The sequence below is a fragment of the Trematomus bernacchii genome, unplaced genomic scaffold, assembly GCF_902827165.1.
Source record: "Trematomus bernacchii unplaced genomic scaffold, fTreBer1.1, whole genome shotgun sequence".
Lineage (NCBI taxonomy): Eukaryota > Metazoa > Chordata > Actinopteri > Perciformes > Nototheniidae > Trematomus > Trematomus bernacchii.
In genome coordinates, this window is record NW_022988097.1 from 7,111,503 (window position 1) to 7,131,747 (window position 20,245).

Below are 20,245 nucleotides of genomic sequence, written 5' to 3' on the forward strand. Positions count from 1 at the left end.
GAGTAAATGTACTTAGCTACTTTACACCACTGAGCAGTAGGTACATTACATGAAAGTACTTGAAAGATTGTAATCAGGGCTTCCTTTTTTTCACACCGGCAAAAAACACATAGCCATTAGTGTGCATTGTTCACTTGGTTTAGAGGAGTGTTTCACAGTGAGCATTTTTGTATTTATGTTCTTTTGACCTCATTTTAGAAAACCTGTTTAAAATGAAGTTTACATATCAGAGATAAAGCCATTTTAATGTTAATAACTTTGATTTATTTATAATTTTGTATGCAGATATTCATCACATTTTGGTATTTAAACATTCATGTACAAAAAAAGATGTACATTGCCGGACAATCATCTCCCCCAGAAGCCAGAAAGACAAATGTTGATGACATTCTAACGAATAAATTAGGATATCTGTAAAGACTCTTTTTTCTAAGAGTCAGAAATTGAAAAAGTAAACAGAAAAAAAAGAAAACCCCATCCTAACCTTTAAGAAGTAAATTCAAAAGAGAAAATTGGATGACTGCTATGTTTTGTAAATTATATCAGCCAAAATAACTTGTGAAAGACCTTCAAACATGCTTGTGTAATGGCATTATTATTTATCACATTTAATTTGTTCTCCTGACATATTGTTACGTAATTCATGAGACAGTGTGCGTCATAAAATATCAGGACTTATTTTATCATCTTGTCGTGTAAACACCCTGACTGACCCTTGGATCTTCAGTTTTTTAAATTTGATTTAATCTAAGTTTCTGTTTACTGGAATGCTTGTTGACGTTCCCGTCTGTTTCTATATCTTTATTGCAGGGTGAGGTGTGGCAGTGTTGTATTCAATACTGTAAATCATAAAGCAAAGTCTAATTGGTTTGGATCATGCTAGAAGGGCTTGCTGGCATGATTTCAATATCCAGACTAATTGACCTTATAAGTGAATACAAATATTCCTGTTGTTAATAAGCACACCAATTTGGTTGTAAACCTCTTTATAAAGGGTAAAATATTCAGTTTAGTTTAATTAATAATTTGCAGTATACACATTAAGGCCGTCGATAGATGTCTGGCTGTCGATGATCGTCCTGTTGCCCTACTCAGATTGGTGTGTCCCGCACCGTCGTGTCTTTTCGGCTGTGCCGACACCTTCCGCTGCCGATTGACCATGTTCAATCCACAGCGGAGGCTGTCGGCAAAATAAATCACTCTGATTGGCTGTTCAGCTTAGTGAATCAGTGCATGAGAAGCGAAACGGAAGTGAGGTACGCAAACAAACGATTAGGCACACACAGACGGCTATTATTTTTCATTTTCATCTCACCTGGACGCAAGAATTATACGATTATAAGTCGCTACGTGAAACAGTCTGTGATGGACGAGAGTGAAAATGGAACGCACACGCTATTCGTTGTTTGTATATATCACGCAGTCTGTCTTCCGGTTGCCTTTTGAATGACGAATACACACTACCGCCGCCTGCTGGTAAGGAGAGCTATTGCCACTCACGCATACGCAGTGCGTACGTGCTACTTGGCCGTCGGCTGAAGTCTTTGCGGTGTGTTCCAGTGTGACTTTTTGGCCAAGACGCAGGAGACGTGAGGCGACACAACAGTCGGGTCCGTCGGGACCAAGCCCCCAGGAAGTGCGCCGGACTCTGAGGAAAATATTTGTTGTGGCCAAACTGCGGTACTACACTTCCGTATCAGTCGCTGGGCCCGGAAATACTTTTTCCCATTGACTAACATTGGGAAAGAGACGTCTGTAAATCGTTGGATCATTTTTTTTAAACTAAATAAACTACCCAGTATGAACATTTGTATAGCCCTTATTAAAAACATTCGGTCCTCAAGTTGTAAAATGTGCTAATAACGTTATTCTGAGAGTTATTTTCCTCTGCATTATGAACGCGCATCTAACCCACTGGACCGCGCCGCCCGGCACGTTCATGTGACGTGTTCAGTAGTACATGAGTTTTACCTTTACCCATGGATGCACAATAAGAACGGATTATATGAATACTTTTGTGACGTTTCGCTCTCTCAAAAGTTGGGCCATTTTGTCCTCATGCGCCAATGAGCAACTCTCATAGGAATGAACGAGGCCCCGCCTCCCACGCTGTATCCAGTTCTTATTATACATCCATGGTCGGGACGTGTTCTTTGGTGTCAGTTTGGTGTGTCAGGGCCTTTAAACCCCTTAGGTTCTAAAAAATCCTATTAACAATCATTTTGAAACTTTTTTACCGGTTTAAACAAAGGGTTCTCCTTAGCAAAATAAGAAAGAGAATTAAAAAGGGTTATTTGGAAAAAAACAACAAAACATAAATGACAACAAAAAGCACCAAAAGATACGGTAGACAAAATCTACTTTAAAATCCATTTAAAAACAGCATGCGGAAGTACATCAGAGAACATTTTCCAATAATAATTAGACAAACTGTAAATTGAACGAATTAGCATCATAAGCCAGTTTTTAGCCCTGCTAGCATCATTAGTGCCTGCATTCGTGTCACCCTCGTGATGAATGCTAATAACTTTTAATGAACCCTTGGCATTTCCTCTTGCTGTCAGCAGTCAGGTCAAAGTTTAATTTGGTTAAATACTTTGGTTTATGACCAACTACCGAACAATATGACTTCCCATTTGCCTCAGCTGTACTTTGTCAACATGTTAAACCAGGATTGTGAACATTGTGAGCACATTAAGCATTGTGCTTATATTAGCATGCTGCCGTTAGCATTTAGCTCAAGGCACCGTTAAGCCAATAGATTCAAAGTTCTTAAAGAAATGTACATATGTGTAATTCTCTCTCTTCAGTACAGTTTGTATAAGGTTGAACATTTTTCAATGAGTAGCAAGTATCTTTAGGCTATATTTTTCATCTTTTGTTTATCACTTTTGAAACATCGAAATTGAGTTTAAAAAAATGCTAAGAACCTTGTTCAACTAAATAAATAGCAATATCAATTATTATCATTAAACAATTTTAGACTTTCCAAGTGTGCTTCCTAAAGGGTTGGATCAGATAATTAATATTGACAAATGTAAATACAAACGAAAATGTGATACCTAAATCCTATTAAAAAAGTTTTTATTCAAAATCAAACATTGAACATATTCTTCAGCATTTGCAGTTAATCAAGTCAAGTTACACTTACAAAAACATTAGTAGCACAAAGTACAGCTGTATTCCACAACATGTGGCATGCACTTCACATTAGTTAATGTGGTTTTCAAGGGAAAAAAGGTTGTAAAATGAACATATTGTACAGATGTAATGAATCAACGAAAACACATAATAGTTATAATCTAATTACACATTTGTTCAAAAGGGCTGTTAATAGATTGCTTTTTGTATTTGATAATGTAATCAATCACATGTAATACCAATATGAACCTTATTTAAAAACACCTGAAAATGAATAAAAACACTGAAACATTTTTCTTTTCTGTCACATTAGAAAGGTGTGTCGCTGCTTCTGTTGAGGCACATTTCTGATCATGAATGAATCCAGTGGGTAGAACAGAAGATAGTCTTTTGTGTAATGCCCTTTAATTAGACACAGGCTAAGAGGGGGAGTTTAATGGGAAGAGCTCATTAGGGAGGAACATGGGTCTGTACTTTCTCAAAAAGGCACCGGCCCACTGATTGGTTCTGATGAGACACGTTGTTGCCATGTCAACAGAATCAAACAAAGGAGGCCCTGGGTGCTGGTATGGACACCGTTGACCCAGTGTGGCACCATGCCATGCCATGCCAGGCCGGGCCAGCCAATGAGGGTCCCGTCTCTCAGTACTACCCAGGCTTATAGCCATAATATATCCATGTGTGAGAACAATAGGTGGATATTTTCATCTCATTCACTTCTGTACAACGTTTCTGAGTTTTGACAAACATAGAGGGATGTCAGGTTTAGGGCTGTGTTATTGGCTGTGCGCTCCTTGTTCGTGTTAATCATTTATGTTTACAACCAAAAGGCGATAATCACTAGGAGGAACGAGAGCCAAAGGTCTCATAGACGTCAGTGAAGGAGAAGCTCCTCTGGGAACGCCATCCGGTGAGTCTGTCTGCTGCTTTTTTAATTACTTAGATGTTAGGGTTATGTTTTTAGTTAGGATATTATGGTGACTGTTGTTCAAATAAATGTGTACTCATGAAAGGACATCTGTGTTGTCCGTAGATATCTTATCATCCTGTAACAGTGGGGCACATATTAGCCTTTTATCGTCTTTGAAAGATATATTCACATGGCACAATTCTCAGAAGAATGGACAAATGGTCAACGTGAATCCTCTTGGATTTCAACATTAAAATCAGTTTAATCTCTTTTATACTCATTTATATTTAATTGATCATAACATTCAAAACCTACCAAATGTTCAGATTAATCATTAAATACTATTTTCTGTCTTTACATGAAGTAGTTAAACTAGAGGCAAAATACTCATACTTTAGTGTGAGTATTTTGCCTAAGGTAGCCTTTATCAATCACACAAATACTCATTAACATAAACTAAGGCTTCCTTAAATCCTGAAATTAGATCATGCTTAAATATAGGTTAACTTTAAATGTTCCAACTGAATCACTAATGTAAAATCAGACCGAGGGGCATTCTGTAAAATGGCCTACTTGTCATTGGTTGCTCTAGCTTCAACTTAATGTAGTGACGGGCTTCTGCTTCCTTGTTGCTCATGCTTTATTAAAATGATTCATATTCTACTGTAATTCTTCTTGCTAACAGTCGAAAACATGATGTGCCCACATTTTGATCATTTCCCATAAAGCAGATCTTACCCTAACTAGATCAATACTAAAAGGGAAGAAAGTTGACGCTGCTCTTTCTGTAAAGAAACGTTCTAATGTTACGACACTTCGCTCAGTTATAATATTTCTAAATTGGGTGTGACCAGATACTAAATGCTGATCGATTTCAACACAAGGCAGGAACCTATTCTGCCTTTTGTCCAGCTGCAAAACATATATATCTGGTTTCATCATTTATGTTAAATAAATTAAAGAATGTTGGTGTTTTACCAAAAGAAAGACAGTGTTTAGTTATCAAAGGGCACATATTTTACCATCAATTGTCTAGATAAGTAAGATGGACGATTAGTTTGATTGTTTTTATTCAAATATTGTGTAACTGAATGAACAGTGATATAAATCAAAGAAAAGCAACAAAGCCCCTAATTTGAGAAGTTAATCTTTATTTTTCCGATGGCTCCACTTTGGTCCAGCCTGAAATGTCTTCTCTTATTTAACTACTCAATGTAACAACTATTTAATAGTAAATACTATTATGTTAGACAGTTACTCCACATATGTTTGAATATTATACTTTTGTTATTGTAATGTTTTCTATTATATATTTATGTTCATTGTTTCATACACCAAAGCAAATTCTTTGAATGTGAAACCTTTTTAATAATAATCCAGATTCTGCCTTGAAACTCGGCTCAGACATTATTGGTTGTCAGATAATAAAGCCTACATACATCGGTGTGCTCCTTACCTTTTTTCTAGCAACAAATTAGAAACCTGATTTGCGTGTCTTTTATTCAATGGTTGGGGTCGATTTTTCTTCTTTGTCAAATAACATACATAATAGACTAATGGCATTCCCATAATTCTTGGCAATAGTAGTGCTAATAAGCATCGTCCTATTAACACATTCAATTATAATGGTAAACATGCTTAACATTATGCAATCTGAATAATAACATGTCAGCATGCTAACAATATAGGATTTAGCTCTAAGCGCTAAATGTATAAGGACAACCCCACAGGACCACTAGCATAACAGCAGACTCTTCTTGTAACTTGATTATTAATCATTTATCAAACTAGTTGCCAACTCATTTTCTGTCGATTGACTAATTTCATTATAAAATAATTGTTAAAAAAAAAGCGCCCTACTTATTTGGTTGTTCTTTCTTTTCATTTGCAGACATGGAGGGCATTACAGGAAGTGTATTACTGATGTGCTTCATCGGCTTAATAGATGGTGAGTATTCAATGAATTTTGTCATTACGTTATATAAATCACTACTTAACATTCTGCTTATACTGTCTCCTCTCCAGCAAATACCAGTCCTTCAATTGATCCTGGAGTCTTTTCAATATGTGAAGACATCCCCATAGGTATGTGTGTGTGTGTGTGTGTGTGTGTGTGTGTGTGTGTGTGTGTGTGTGTGTGTGTGTGTGTGTGTGTGTGTGTGTGTGTGTGTGTGGCATGTGGGTGTGAAATATATATATTTTTTAAATTACTTAGCCTGAACACATTCATCTATGTTCCACTGATGTTTTCTTTTCATAGGTAAACCCGCGTTCACTATATTAGCCACAGACTTGGAAAGTGACCCACTGACTTATGAAATCAATGGGCCCAATGCTGCCTACTTCACAGTTGACAGCACCACTGGGGTTGTATCCGTACACAGGAACCTAGATAGAGAGGTGTGGTGGAATAAGAGACACTTTAATGTTTAGCATTTTGATATGGTATATATTTGTATTCATCTGTGTTTAATTGTTTTTATTCAAGGCTTCTAGTTTTATGACGCTTGGAGTTTATGTCTATGATGGTCAAACTGGAGTAAGTGACATTTCATTAAGTTTTAATTAACCATTTCATTTAAATGTGTTCATCATACTTTAAGAGTACACCATGCAATGTATTTCAGAGACAGAGAAATGTAACTCTAATAATAGAGGAGGCCAACGACAACTCACCAATATTCAAGGAGCCTTCATATGACATTGATGTCCCAGAAGTAAGTTAAGCATATATTTATATATTACAAATTATCTTCTTATTTTTTAAATTACAAAAATGTCCTACATGAGAGACATTAGTTAGTTTAATTTGTCTTTTTTGCCTGTCTTTTTATTCCTGTCCAATTCATCAGAATACCGCCGTAGGTACATCTTTGTTCAAGGCGGAGGCCACTGATGCAGACACCTCAAGCGCTGGGGTTATTACTTACAGCATTGATGAAGTAAGCTTCTTTTGTAAAAGATGAATAGCATACTGTGATGTTCCTTTACTTTATCAAAACTTAATTTACACTGTTTTTTCTAGGTTACTCCAAGTGCTGGATTAAGTCTTTTCAGCATTGTAGCCACAACTGGCGAAGTCAGATTAAAGGGAAATCTGAATTACACTGAACTGAGTACTTTCTATCGGTTGAAGATTAACGCAACTGTAAGTACCACCCAATGAATAGTGTGTCATTTTAACGAATGTATTTTATTTGCTTTCTTGCGATGAGTGGGATGCCAATATTCTTCACTAGACTTGAAATGTCATTAGTTATTTCCCAAAATATAATCTATATTAATACAGTAGAGAAAATGGTTCTTGAACACCCAATTTCATATTTCATTCATTCTTAAGTTACTGGTTATACCACTTTACTATTATATAATTTGTATTGTGCTATAACAAAAAGGAAAAAAGTTGGAATTTCTTTTTTTAATTTACTCCTGTGTGCTCTGTAACAGGATGGTGGAGGTGCCTGTTATTATAAGCCGTTTAAAAACTACTACTCAAGCGTTACTTTTTCCTTCGTCACGGTTGTGGACGTCCCAGACCTGGACCCACAGTTCATTGGCCTGCCCTACGTGGGGAAAGTGGAAGAAAACGCTCCTTTGGTGAGTGCTGATGCATTTCAGTAAAATAAGATGAATTTGCTCAATGTCATTTGAGTGCATACAGTCATTCAGTTATTACACATTTTCCAATTATTTGTCTGACTTAAAGGTAGGGTAGGTAAGTTTGAGAAACCGGCTCAAAGCACTTAAGATATTCATTGCTATCGGGATGTTAAGAGCATTCCATGGAACATAACAAAAAGTGTATCTCGAGCCGGTTTCTCAAACTTACCCACCCTACCTTTAAGCTTCTTATTCTGTTGTAAATTAGGATGTTTTCCTTGTCTCTGTGCAGGCTCTACTGTATATATATATATATAATATATATAATGTATATATGTTTTAATGGCCCCAAATGTACTGCACATTGTGATTTGCTGTAAACATCTAAAGCATACTTTGAGTTTTGTGTAAATGTTTTCTTTTTTTTTCTTTGCCAGGACACTTCTGTGTTTAGAGTAACGGCCATGGACCAGGACACAGGAGTATATGATGTTTTGCTCTTCAGCATTGAAGGTGAGCCTTATCAACTTGGTTAGAATGTGTTTGTTTTCACTAAGTGAATGAGAAAGACATTTTTTTTTCTACATTATTTGACAGATTCCACAGCAGCAATGGGCCTGTTCAAAATCTCACAAGATGATGGCATGATATCTGTGTCGTCGGGTATTGACAGAGAAGAGATTGGTGACACTGTTACCCTGACTGTAAAGGTAAACATGTTTAATGTCATACATCAATTTCCTCCTCTGTATGGACGTTAACTTTGTCTATGTCTTGTATATGTTTATTTCCGTCCCTGTAGTTTGAGTAATTACTCTAAATAGCATGTAAACACTTCAACAGTTTGCAGAGAGTGAGTTGAAAATATTCATACTGCTCTTGGGTGCATACGTAATATGAAGCTATGCAAGACACCTGTACCCACTGTACTCGTTCAACCCTCCACGTTAAACTATAAACATTTGTATTTGTGAAAGGATAAAACAAACAAGAGGTAACATGCTAACAAGGTATTGTTCATATTTTGTTAGATAACAGATTATGGGCTACGATGAGGTCATTCCTGGACTTTAATGGGCTGCTCCCATTTGTAAAAAAAAAATCAAAAAAAAAAATCAGGTGTGACTAAAATAGAGAATATATTCAAAACAGAGGTAGTTCTAGTATTTCCGAAGGGTTTAAGGGATAGAGACCTAATGCTACTTTGGATTAGCCAGCTCCTTAACTGGCGATGACTAGCTAATGTCTAATGTTAGCAGAAGGCTAAACTATTAGCAACATTTTCTCTCAATCTCTGAAGTGATTCCCAGTGGCAGATATTTTCAGACTCACTTTTTGATAGGTTTGTCTTCCTTTATTGGGTTACATTTCAATGTAGCTAGTTTTTATTACAATGTTGGAAAAGCAACTTTTCCCACAGGCCTCTATCGTTCTCAAAGGGACGTGCATACAGTTCTTCATTAGTAGAACCGCCAATATAAACACCCTCTTTCTGAAATGACGTGATTATCAAAATAAATACTGCCTCCCTACATTGTTATATTGTATTTTGTAATGTTTTAGGCTACTGAGTCTAAAGAAAACATCCACGGAGTCCGAGCCAGCACCACAACAGATGTACAGATCAACATAATCGACAAAAATGATAACGCGCCACAGTTTTACAAGTGTGGAGACACAGCAGACGAGGTCTCTTGCGTCATTGCGAGTGACTTTACAGGAGATGTCGTTGAACACTCGTTGGGCGCTATCTTCATCAACATGACAGTAAAAGATCTGGATAAGGTGAGCAGAAGAGCTACCAAAAACAGGGGACTTTCTTTAACCAAAAAATGAAGTTTTCCTTTTCAATAAAGGAAAAAATGATCATGTATAAATCATCTTTTTGGCTTTTTTTGCAGTTTAAAAAAATAAAACTAACGCTGGAGGGAGTGGACAGTGACGTGTTTTCAGTGGAGCCTCAGTCTACTGCATCGGACAGCATCGTTCAGCTTCTGGTCAAGCAGCCCCAAAAACTGGATTATGAAGAAATAAAGACAATTGTTCTAAGTGTAAGGACAATTGAAAACAGCATGAGTCTCTAATAATAATATATAATAATATATATCTGTCATCTTTTGGTTCATATCGTATTCGTGATTATTGAAGCAGTTAATCAGTCTAAGCTGTTTCCCATGCTTGTGTTGTGGTGCAGGTCATTGCCATTGATGAAGAAGACATCTCCTTCCATTCCACGGCTACAGTTACTATTAACATCAAGGACGCCAATGACAACAGCCCCGTGTTCCCAAAGGACACGTACAAGTTGGAGGTGGCTGAGCACTCTCCTGCTGGGACAGTGTTGGACACCATTACTGTAAGCCCTTTACTATTTGAATTCTTACTCAGACTGTCTTGCATGTGGAAAACACTTGGATATGACACATTGTTTGGTTTTTTCTACCCTAGGCAGAGGATCCTGACACAATGGATCAAGGCAACATCACCTACACACTTCTTCCAGAAAGCATGTATGCCAAAACACATTTATTTGACACTATGCAGCTTTTGCTGTCATGTTAACTGAGAAAACACCACTGCACACACTGTGTTTCAGACTGCTGTATTTTGACGTGGATCCACATACGGGCGCAGTTTACGTGAAAAACGCGACTCTGTTGGATCGCGAGGTCAGATCTCTGTATTCAGCCACTCTGCAGGCCAGAGACACAGACGACAAGCCCGGCAGCACAGTGCTGGAAATCACTCTGACTGACATCAACGACCACCCCCCAGTCATGAACAGAGACTCCTACCAGGAGTTTGTTAAAGAGGGGCAAACGTTTGAACTTAAGATACAGGTAACAGTGGGGGATATATACGGGAGTAGTAAATACTATCCATGCTATGATTAACCGGAATTCTGATTTATTTATGAATAGTTTTAGAGCTAAATCCAACAGATTTTGTGTTGATGGGAAAATTGAAAATACTTTATTGTGAATGTTCAATTCAGGAGGGTAAATAATAACAGTTGCAATAAGCAATTTAAAAGCCAAAAGTGAGGACACAGTTTCATATTTTAGGGTTGATAGATGTGGAACATGTTTAGTACAGTTCGAGCTAACTATTTTTTTGTTAAAAAACCAAATAAAGATCTTAAAAAAAAACATTCAGTCAACGTAGAACTTTAAATTACATGTTGCGAGTACAACGAGGGACAGTTTACAAAAATAAAAATAAAAACTAAATCAGTGAAACCAAACCAGAGACACGGTGGCCGTTTCTCAATCGCGAGGATATTGGCTTCCAAGCCAATATTTCAAGGATGCTACGTCATCGAGTGCCGCCGAAGGACTGTTCCAACCTCCAGCATACTTGGAATTCCACCGAGGCCGCGTCCTTGGTTTGGGGGACATTTCTAGGCTGCACAGGGGTAGACTTCGCGTCCTTAAAATCCCCACAATGCTTTGCGCATGGACCAATTTCCCCAAATCTGTGGCGGAAGATGTAAGGCGGGGCCTCTCATATGACGCACACCTGCACACTTGCTAGCCTGTTCCACTCTTCGTTTTCCGAATGCCAGGAAGTATTCCTGCCTTGCTTCTGAAGCAAGATGCTCGGCTCGGCTGTGCTACCAAGCCAGCATCCTCGCGATTGAGAAACGGCCATTGTCTTCTTAATTCCAAGCGTTCTTCATGGGGTCTACATTACCCACAATGCAACTCACCCGCCACCAGTGTGGTTATAGATTATGTTATGTGTTATGTTCTTAGTGGCTAATCTAGCCTTCAGCCTTTATCTTTGAGAGAGTGTTAAGGGGTGGGCTACAGAGTTCTGAAAAGATCCCCTCTTTTATAACTTCACACCCCCAGATGTGTACTATTTATAAACTTGTAGTCTTCCGTCCCAACAGATGCTAACTCACTTGACATTTCTGAGGATATTTACCAAGTTTTGTGTAGCTTCCGCTGGAGCCGCACACAAGCTTTTTTCACATATGGAATTAGGGGTGGGGGAAATAATCGATACAGCATAGTACCTTACGATACCTTGCGTGGCGATATTGTATCGATACACGGATGCCAAGAATCAACTTTTTTTATTTATTTATTTTTATTTTTATATATATAAACTGTAGCATATCGCTCCGAAAGATGGTCGTATATAAAACAGGAAGTTACGTTAACACATTTATACAATTGCAATGAAAGTAACAAAAACAATGCCATCTCCTTTTCAGGTTCAAATAACACAAATTGGGTTATTTACATAAACTATTCATATTGCAAATACATGTTTTAACCAGGAAGGGAAGACGGACATGGATATGACCCATGTGATTTGCGATATCGCAATATATAGCATATCGTAGAATCGCAATACTATCGTTTCGTGGCTTAAGTATCGCGATAGTATCGTATCGTGGGGAGCCTGGTGATTCCCACCCCTATATGGAATAGTTCTGCTTAACACCTGTAACCAGACTTGCTGTAGTTGTGCAAAATAAGTGGGAAACTATTTTGTATTTTAAACGGTTACATTCTGCAAACCTCATAGTGATAATTTGGGGAGTTTCCTATTGAAAACGCACAACACAAGGTCCATAAAAGAAGATATTTTGCCATTCTTGAGTCGTGTGGAAGAATCGATCCGCCTCATAGAGCTTCAACCCTTTATAACACATTGAAAGAAAAAAAAACTAGCCAGGCCCTATGACCCTACATTAGGACCCGGCCTCACTAATTTCTGCCTGAGATGTGCAACAGTCACATATAGACATCCTCTTGTCTTGTTTGAATGTTTATATTGTTATGGCAACGTAGTGTACGTAAGTAAAGCATTTCATATAATGTTTCTCATTTGGACAGGCAACTGATGCAGATGAATCTGATACACAAAACAGCCAATTAGTGTTTGGAATCAAACCCAGCAGGTACAGTGATAACTTCACCATCAATCCTGAAACCGGTGTGCTGACTAACAGGGTTAAGCTCGACCGAGAGGCCCTGGATCCGGACCTGGACGGGAGGATCGAGCTCAACGTAACCGCAACTGACAAGGGTACCCCCCCATTGTCCGCCGTGGTTCCAGTCATCATCAATGTGGAGGCAAGTCTTTCGCAGCAAAGTATTGGTGCTGTGTTGTTTCTGATGCTGCCACCCCTGGTGAGGAAAATAACTGTCTGTTTTCTTCTGATCAACCCAGGATGTCAATGACAACGGACCAAAGTTTAAAGCCCTCTCTTACAAATTCTCAGTCAAAGAAGGAGACAAAGGTCAGTATTAACTTTGCTAAGCACAAGTGTTTATAAATGTTTGGCTGGATTTTATGTACATTTTCCTATCCAATCAGGTGCCTTTGTGGGCTCTGTTCAGGCTGAGGACTTGGATCAAACCACAGAGTTCAACCGCATCTCTTACAGCATCATTAATGGAGGTTTCGGCAGCTTCATCATTCGCACCTTTGCAGATGAGCGGGGATACAGGGGAAACATCACCGTAGACTTCGACCTTGAGCTTGACTATGAGAGCACTCGCAAGCAGTACAATCTGCAGGTAGAGGCAGCAGATCTAGAACAGTTGAAAGCCACAATGATGGTGGAGGTGGATGTGTTGGACGTGAACGATGAGAGGCCCGAGTTCAAGCCGTCAGAACCTGTGAAGGTGAAGGAGAACACCACCATCAGCGGGGCCGTCGGGAGCTTTACAGCGCAGGACAAAGATGGGAACCACTCACTGGTCTACGAGCTGGAATCCATCAAATGCAGATGCAACGGCTCTATGACTGACTGCAGCTGGTTTATCCTCGATCCAACAGGCGAAGTCAGAGTCAACCAGGAACACACAATGGATTATGAACAGTGTGACCTGGTGGTGATTGAAGCTCAGGTGGTGGACGTGTACACAGAGAAAGGAGAGAACAACAGTGTCACAACAGGTCAGTTTGTTGTACAGATCACAAAAGCATAAAAGCATCACGTTAAAGCATGAAATACAATTAACTTCATTTTCATTCAATTAAACAGGAGAAATGGTTATCGAAATTGAAGACATCAACGACAATGCTCCAGAATTCATTTTGTCAAAATCGGTTTTTGGTGAGTATATATTTTTGATGTATGACTGTAAGTAAATGTTATCTAGAGTAGATTTGTCTTGGATTGTGCCCCCTTTAACTGAACCTCGTGATGTCCTAAAGTCACTGAACCAACTCATTTAAACAAATAAACGTTAGTTTTTCTTTTAAACAAATACAATATTCAGCTGAATTGTGTGTTAGCATATAATTGTGCATCTCTGATTTTCCTTCTCTGGATTTTAGTTGTGGTGTCAGAAAGTGCAAGTAAAGGGACATCTGTAGCGGGAGTCAGTGTGAGTATGAATGAAAAACTGAAAAATGTACACGATTTCAGCTTGTAAAGGAGATATGTGACATGATCTCTGAACATTCCTGCTTTCATCTCCAGGCTACCGATCGGGACTCTCTAATAAATAGGCAGGTTGAATTTGAAGTTACAGGAGTCCAATTTGAAGACAACAACAATAAGACAACTAATATGAGGATGCTGTACGAGGCCGTCACTACACAGCAAAATGACATTTACGTTGGGATTATTCAGTAAGTACAAAGTTATTTTTCAACGTAATACTGCCTTATTTTATTCTACTGATTTCTCAGCAGCTTTGATATTTGACTGCTGGCTCTCTTGGAACTGACCATTAATTTTAACATTGGAAAATAAATTCAAAGATGCAAAACAAATAAGACACTTAAAAAACTAAGACCAAACTCCAAACAAAGACACTCATATTATTATAAAGACACTCAAAACAAACACAAAGACACTCGAAATATTACAAATACACTCAAAACAAACACAAAGACACTCAAAACAACTACAAAGATGCAGAAAACAACCTCAATGAGACAACAAACAACTACAAAACACAAAGCAAATTTGACACAGAGTCAAAACAGAAAATTATTTAAAAAGTACATTTTGTAGTCCATTTCCTGTTGTTTGTCTTTTACCCGGCTGACATTTCATTAATCCACTGTTTTAATTTCCCCTATATTACCCTATGTAAGGTGTCCTTGGGTGCTATGAAAGGCGCCCCCAAAATAAAATGTATTATTATTATTATTAATAGAATAGTCAACAAAACAACTACAACTGGGACAAAACTGCCAAAAATCACAATAAAGACAACTATAAAGAGACACAAATTACAAGTAAAAACACTATAAGAGATTAAAATACCCCTGGTCTCCGTCATGGTCCTGTGTAAGTATGGTAGTCCTTTATTGTCTGTGCCAAGGGGCCGTTTGTATTAATCTGTCCATGGCTGTACTCTTGATTTCCTTCTCTTTCCACAGAACCACCGAGGGGCTTGATACATCACTGAAGGGGAGGTATTTGGTCACAGTAAGAGCAACTGACAGCGGCAAACTGTCCACCAGCACCGTACTGGAGGTGAGTGACTCAAATCATGCAGCTGGATTCTCATAAATAAATACACCAGACAGATAGTCATCCTGTGTTTCCTGTTCTCTTTATTTTGCAGATCTTCGCAATTGATGAATCCTATCAAGTGAATCTTAAATTTACACAATCCCAAGCCATGGTTGAAGAAAACCTCAATGAAATCATCAGGTACATTTCTCCATTGTAGCCTTTCTTTTAGTTAAATTAGAATTTGATAAAAGTACATTCAAGAATATATTTATTATTTCAATTCTTTTTTTGATCTGGTCCTTTTTTCCTTTTCTGTTTTGTACGTTTCCAGGGCGCTTATTTCTGCCACCAAGGCTGCGGTTGAAATCGCTGGAATCTGGCCTGAATCTCCGGAGTCCTCCAGGCAAGCTGCCTTTTCTCACCACCTCTAACATGTAGATGAATCTAAACAAATGAGTGTGAAAACGGATACAATAAATGATGGCTGGTTTAGACAGGAAGTCTACTTACTGTTGTCCACTAGATGGTGCAAGTGTCCCTGTATATTGTTCAGGATACATTATTTACTGGTAATTGTAGATGACAAATGCAGCCAAAGCTAATTTAGATTTTAAATCTAAAACAGTTGTATTACTTCATTTAAGTTGATTGTTTTAAGGGTGTAAGTGAGTTGTATTTTCCTCGCAGGGCTTCAGGTAACACGATCGTAGTGGCATATTTTGTCTACTCCAACGGGACTGCTCTTACCCCTACTGAAGTGGAGACAATGATCTCGGATCCTGACCACGCTTATATACTCATAGACCTTGGCCTGGCGGACATTGTGAGTATAAGTATTAGATTGTTTATTTTAATTTTTTATGAAAGGGTCTCTTTCCTGTCATTTAAGCTTTCTTCAACTTAATTGAATCAGCCTTGTGGATTTTTGGAGTAGGTGTACATCATTTCTTCTCCTAAAAACAATTGTGGGACTACTTTACGGTAACAGATGATCTCTTGTACGAGACAATGAGTCCCAGATATCAAATCAGTACTACTACTTTAACTGCAGCACATTCCCCCCTTGTTGTACTGATTACATTTGATTTACAACACTTCCCTTTGTCAAAATGACCTATCCAAGTGACTTGACATTTCTGTTTGCTACAGGACAGTTTTGAGGTAATCCTTTAAATCTGTAAAAGAATATTAAGCAGTACTACGACATATTGAGCCTCATTGGCTAAAATGAATGATAACATTTGATAATTTCTTTAAATTACCCGTGTTAACATACATAAATTGTGTCTGAGCACGCTAAAATAGTTTTATTATCACCGTGCTGTTTTATCACTAAACTTGATTTTATGTCTAAGATAACCAACCATATTAACGGGAGCAAAGGTGATAGATTTTTGGTTTGAACCGCAAACTAGATCAGTGAAAAGTAAATGATCCCTCATAGGTCCACAGGCAATAATAAATATTTCTTACTCATGTTCCAGGGGAAGGCTCCAGTGATCGAAGCAGAAACCGACCCTCTGAGGTACATCCTGCTGGGGATAGTGGCAGGCCTCGTCGTGGTGCTGACTGTCCTCACCACTTCCCTGATGTGCACTCGCAGAAAGTAAGATAATAAGTCAAATCATTTGGAATAAAGTTAGGGACATATGAAGCAAGTAATCAACCACAGTTTATCTCAGCAAAAGTTTCCGTTGATCTAAAAACATACATGATTGTGACTGTGTCTGTCTACTTACCGCCTCACTTCACAAACAGCTACAGGAGGAAGCTGAAGGCAGCTAAAGCCATGAACTCTGCCTCCATGGTGACCTCCAACAACCAGAAAAGTGGCCCTGTGGTGCCCGGGACCAACAAGTACACTATGGAGGGGTGAGCAGGAGACAGAGGCATTCATGAGATACATAAATAAATAACTGACATGAAATATAACACATTTGTTCTCCCATGTGTGTCATTATTCGCTGACAGGGCTAATCCCGTCCTCAACCTCAACATCGACACCACCATGGTGCTGGACATGGACGAGGACAGCTCAGATGTGGACAAAGTCAGGTAAAGGAAACCTCTCTGGGACAGTCTCCCCCTTTATGTTGGGACTGGAGCAGTGATTTTCTCCGTCACAAGGTGGAGGCTCACAGTGACACACACGCTTGCTCTGTGGCAGTGCTGGGTGAAAACTGGGAAGGTTTCCAGGTGAACATTTTGCCACAGCGTGCTCATAACAGCATGTTGTGATGGAGAACTGGCTTTTGGCTTTCCAACATTGGCATGTGACCTTTTACAAAAAAACGTAACACAGATTTGACAGAAAAAACCGTAACACAGATTTGACAGAAAAAAACACTATATTTCTGAAATTATTATTGGTGGATATAATAATTACTGCATCCCTCTGTTTTCCTCTACAGCCTCAACTCTTTGGACGACAGCTATTCCATGAACGAAATATCTAACATGGTGCGTTTACATTTTCAACTCCATTTTAATTTGTACTTTTTTTTAAATATGGTCTAATTTCCAAACTTGTCTGCTCCTCCATAGAAGAGCATCCAGGAGGAGGAAGAGGAGGAGGGGGATGATGGCGGGCCACCGAAGTACATCGAGCCTCTGGGTGCTGCGCTGGCCCAGCGGGGCCAGAAGAAAGCCTCCGACAAACCTCACGTGGGTTTCATTAACCCCGCGTTCAGCACGACGGACCTGTGAGGGAAACAATGACCAGAGGCCTCAGATGAACATTGTGTTGCTTCTGTGTAATCAGGCTGACCAAATGTCCAGTCAAACACTCTGATGGTGTTGGATGAAGTCTTTATAACTTCAAGTAGCCTTCTGTTGTGACCAGTAGTAATTTATTATTGATGTTAGATTCATGGCACCTAAAGTGATGAATATGCTTTGTTTAAACATTCGGTTCAAAGGGATACAAAGGGAGACTTTCTCTGGGATTACAAATCATACAGTAATATCACATAGACTATTGATCTCATTGATTTTTGTTTGGTTATTGCATTGACTGTTTTTTGCCTGACCAGTAAAGAGAACATTTTGACATATTTGGAAATATTCCTATTGAGTTAGATCCTAAAATGAATGCCACTACAGCCAGTATTAATGTTTAACAACAGCCTTAAATCACCTGAAAAGCTCAGCTAGCCATTCCCCCATTCCCAGTCTCTGCTAAAGTAAATTGTGGCTTAACATTTATCACAAAGCCATGAGAGGTAATAACCTTACCTCGCAAATAAGTGTATTTCCCTACTAACTCCTATTAAATGTTCTCATTCTTGACAATGAAAAATGGACAGAAGCAAAGGGAAAGCAAACAAAACAATTGCTTGTTGCACATGTGAATCACTTTATTTGTGTTAATATATTAAGCGAAAGTTTAAAAACCGTTAGGATTGCTTTGAAAATAACTGTATTATACGTTATGTCAACATACACCATGTTCATTTTGTTGCAGCTGATGCTATAAATAAAATCAATGTATGATTATAAATGAAATATGACTGCACGTCAGCCATAGGTCAGACCTAAGGCCTGTTCGATGTCTCAGTGTTTGCTTTGAGTGTAAGAAGCGTGCTGCTGGAATAAAACCTCATGCAGTGTGACTTTCTACAAGCAGCGGATTGAAAATATATTTCTGTTTACTGACATCTAAATGAATGTATCACGTGCAGTGCAAAGTGCAGTCTGAATAAAATCAGTTTCTCCAAATGTGGACTTTTATGAATGTAACATATGAACATCAACATCACTGACACTGTAACAACCTCTGGGATTAAAACACATTTCAAATAGGTTTCATCACATCATTTACAACTGAATCACTAAACATGGTGTTCAAATACATTAAGTAGCAATGTTTAGAAATACCCTCATATCAGGTGTCGATTGTGCTCGGCATTTGTACATTTTTATAGTTTTCACAAAACAAACAAGTCAAAGCAGCAAGCCAAATCTAAAAGCAGATTAAAGACGGGCAAAAGCCTCTCTCCCACACATCGAGGCAATAATGAGATTGTTTTTCAACTTCCATACATTCGAAAAAAAGATGGCTGCAAAATGGCCCTCAGGCTGTGGCTACTGACCACAAATAACAATGAGAAACTGTCAGTGTCTGTCTTCTGTCCTGTATCTCCATCAGAGCTGTGTTAGGCTTGTAAGCAGAGAGGCATTGCCATGGCTTCATATTGTCTGAGGGGCACAACAAAAAAAAGCAAATGGCTCAGTGGACAATTGAATGATCTGGGGGAAAAACAATAAAGGAGGAAAATAGGTCATCCTCATTTCTCCCAACATGGAAACTCCGAACAAAAAAAGGAACTGGCGGATCCTCAGAGCCCCGTGGTAGAAGTCTTAAATGCTTTTGTGCTTCTTTGTCTCGTGCAGGAGTTGATTTGCTTGTCACACTCTCAAGACAATGTCACGTTGATGGAAATCAGTGTATCACAGACGCATACTGTGCATCGTGCTTTATTTTCAGCACAGGTTGTTGTCTCCCTCCGAACAGCTGTTGTTTTCTCCTCAGGGTCCCGTGTCACTCAGCAGTGTGAGCTCTGGAGCAGCAGTGTGGCTGCTGCATGTTCTCCATCAGCAGGCGGAAGGGATTTCTTCTGCGTCGGCTCACCCCTCCACCCTGCTCTCCCCTCTTCCCCGCCCGACCCTTACCCGAACCAGAACCTGACCCCGAACCCGAGCCAGACCCAGAACCCCCCCGGATGGACTCTGGAGAGAGGGGCACTGCTGAGGGGTTGAGCGGAGGAGGGGGAGGCATGGAGGGCTTCTGCTTCTTCACCTGTTTCTCCAGGTGTTTCTGGATGGCTGATCCCAGCACAGCCACCTCCACCACGGCCCCGTACACCTCCCACGTCATCCCTTTCTCATCCCAGCTCACCTCCTGCACCGGCTCCTCACTTTGCTCTTCACCATTCTCCTCCTCCTGTGTGTCCTCTTCAGCTGCCTCCACCTGTTTCTCTGCGCTTACTTTATCCTCCTCTTTGACCTCCACCACCACCTCCTCTTTGACCTCCACCACCACCTCCACTTTGACCTCCACCTCCACTTTGTCCTCCTCCACCACCTCCACTTTGACCTCCACCTCCACTTTGTCCTCCTCCACCACCTCCACTTTGACCTCCACCTCCACTTTGTCC

At 39.3% G+C, this 20,245-nt stretch overlaps 2 protein-coding genes across 2 annotated transcripts; one reads left to right on the top strand and one right to left on the bottom strand.

The window, feature by feature from the left end:
* Positions 1-4,009: 4,009 nt before the first annotated feature.
* cdhr2 (cadherin related family member 2) lies at positions 4,010-20,103 on the top strand. The gene is made up of 31 exons (XM_034121432.1): positions 4,010-4,051; positions 5,943-5,999; positions 6,077-6,136; positions 6,312-6,451; positions 6,540-6,590; positions 6,679-6,768; positions 6,904-6,993; positions 7,077-7,199; positions 7,499-7,648; positions 8,089-8,164; positions 8,249-8,361; positions 9,215-9,436; positions 9,553-9,702; positions 9,846-10,007; positions 10,100-10,161; positions 10,248-10,491; positions 12,502-12,741; positions 12,839-12,908; positions 12,986-13,570; positions 13,659-13,730; positions 13,955-14,004; positions 14,100-14,251; positions 15,011-15,107; positions 15,199-15,287; positions 15,421-15,492; positions 15,777-15,912; positions 16,574-16,695; positions 16,848-16,961; positions 17,061-17,144; positions 17,501-17,549; positions 17,634-20,103. The coding sequence occupies exons 2-31, from the start codon at positions 5,945-5,947 to the stop codon at positions 17,793-17,795; spliced, it is 3,882 nt and encodes a 1,293-aa protein (XP_033977323.1). The 5' UTR covers positions 4,010-4,051; positions 5,943-5,944; the 3' UTR covers positions 17,796-20,103.
* On the bottom strand, positions 18,424-20,216 carry LOC117475257 (G protein-regulated inducer of neurite outgrowth 1-like). The gene is made up of 2 exons (XM_034121433.1): positions 20,197-20,216; positions 18,424-20,130 (listed from the first exon to the last, which is right to left on the bottom strand). Exon 2 carries the CDS (start codon positions 19,963-19,965, stop codon positions 19,630-19,632), a length of 336 nt encoding a protein of 111 aa, XP_033977324.1. The 5' UTR covers positions 19,966-20,130; positions 20,197-20,216; the 3' UTR covers positions 18,424-19,629.
* Between the last annotated feature and the right edge of the window lie 29 nt (positions 20,217-20,245).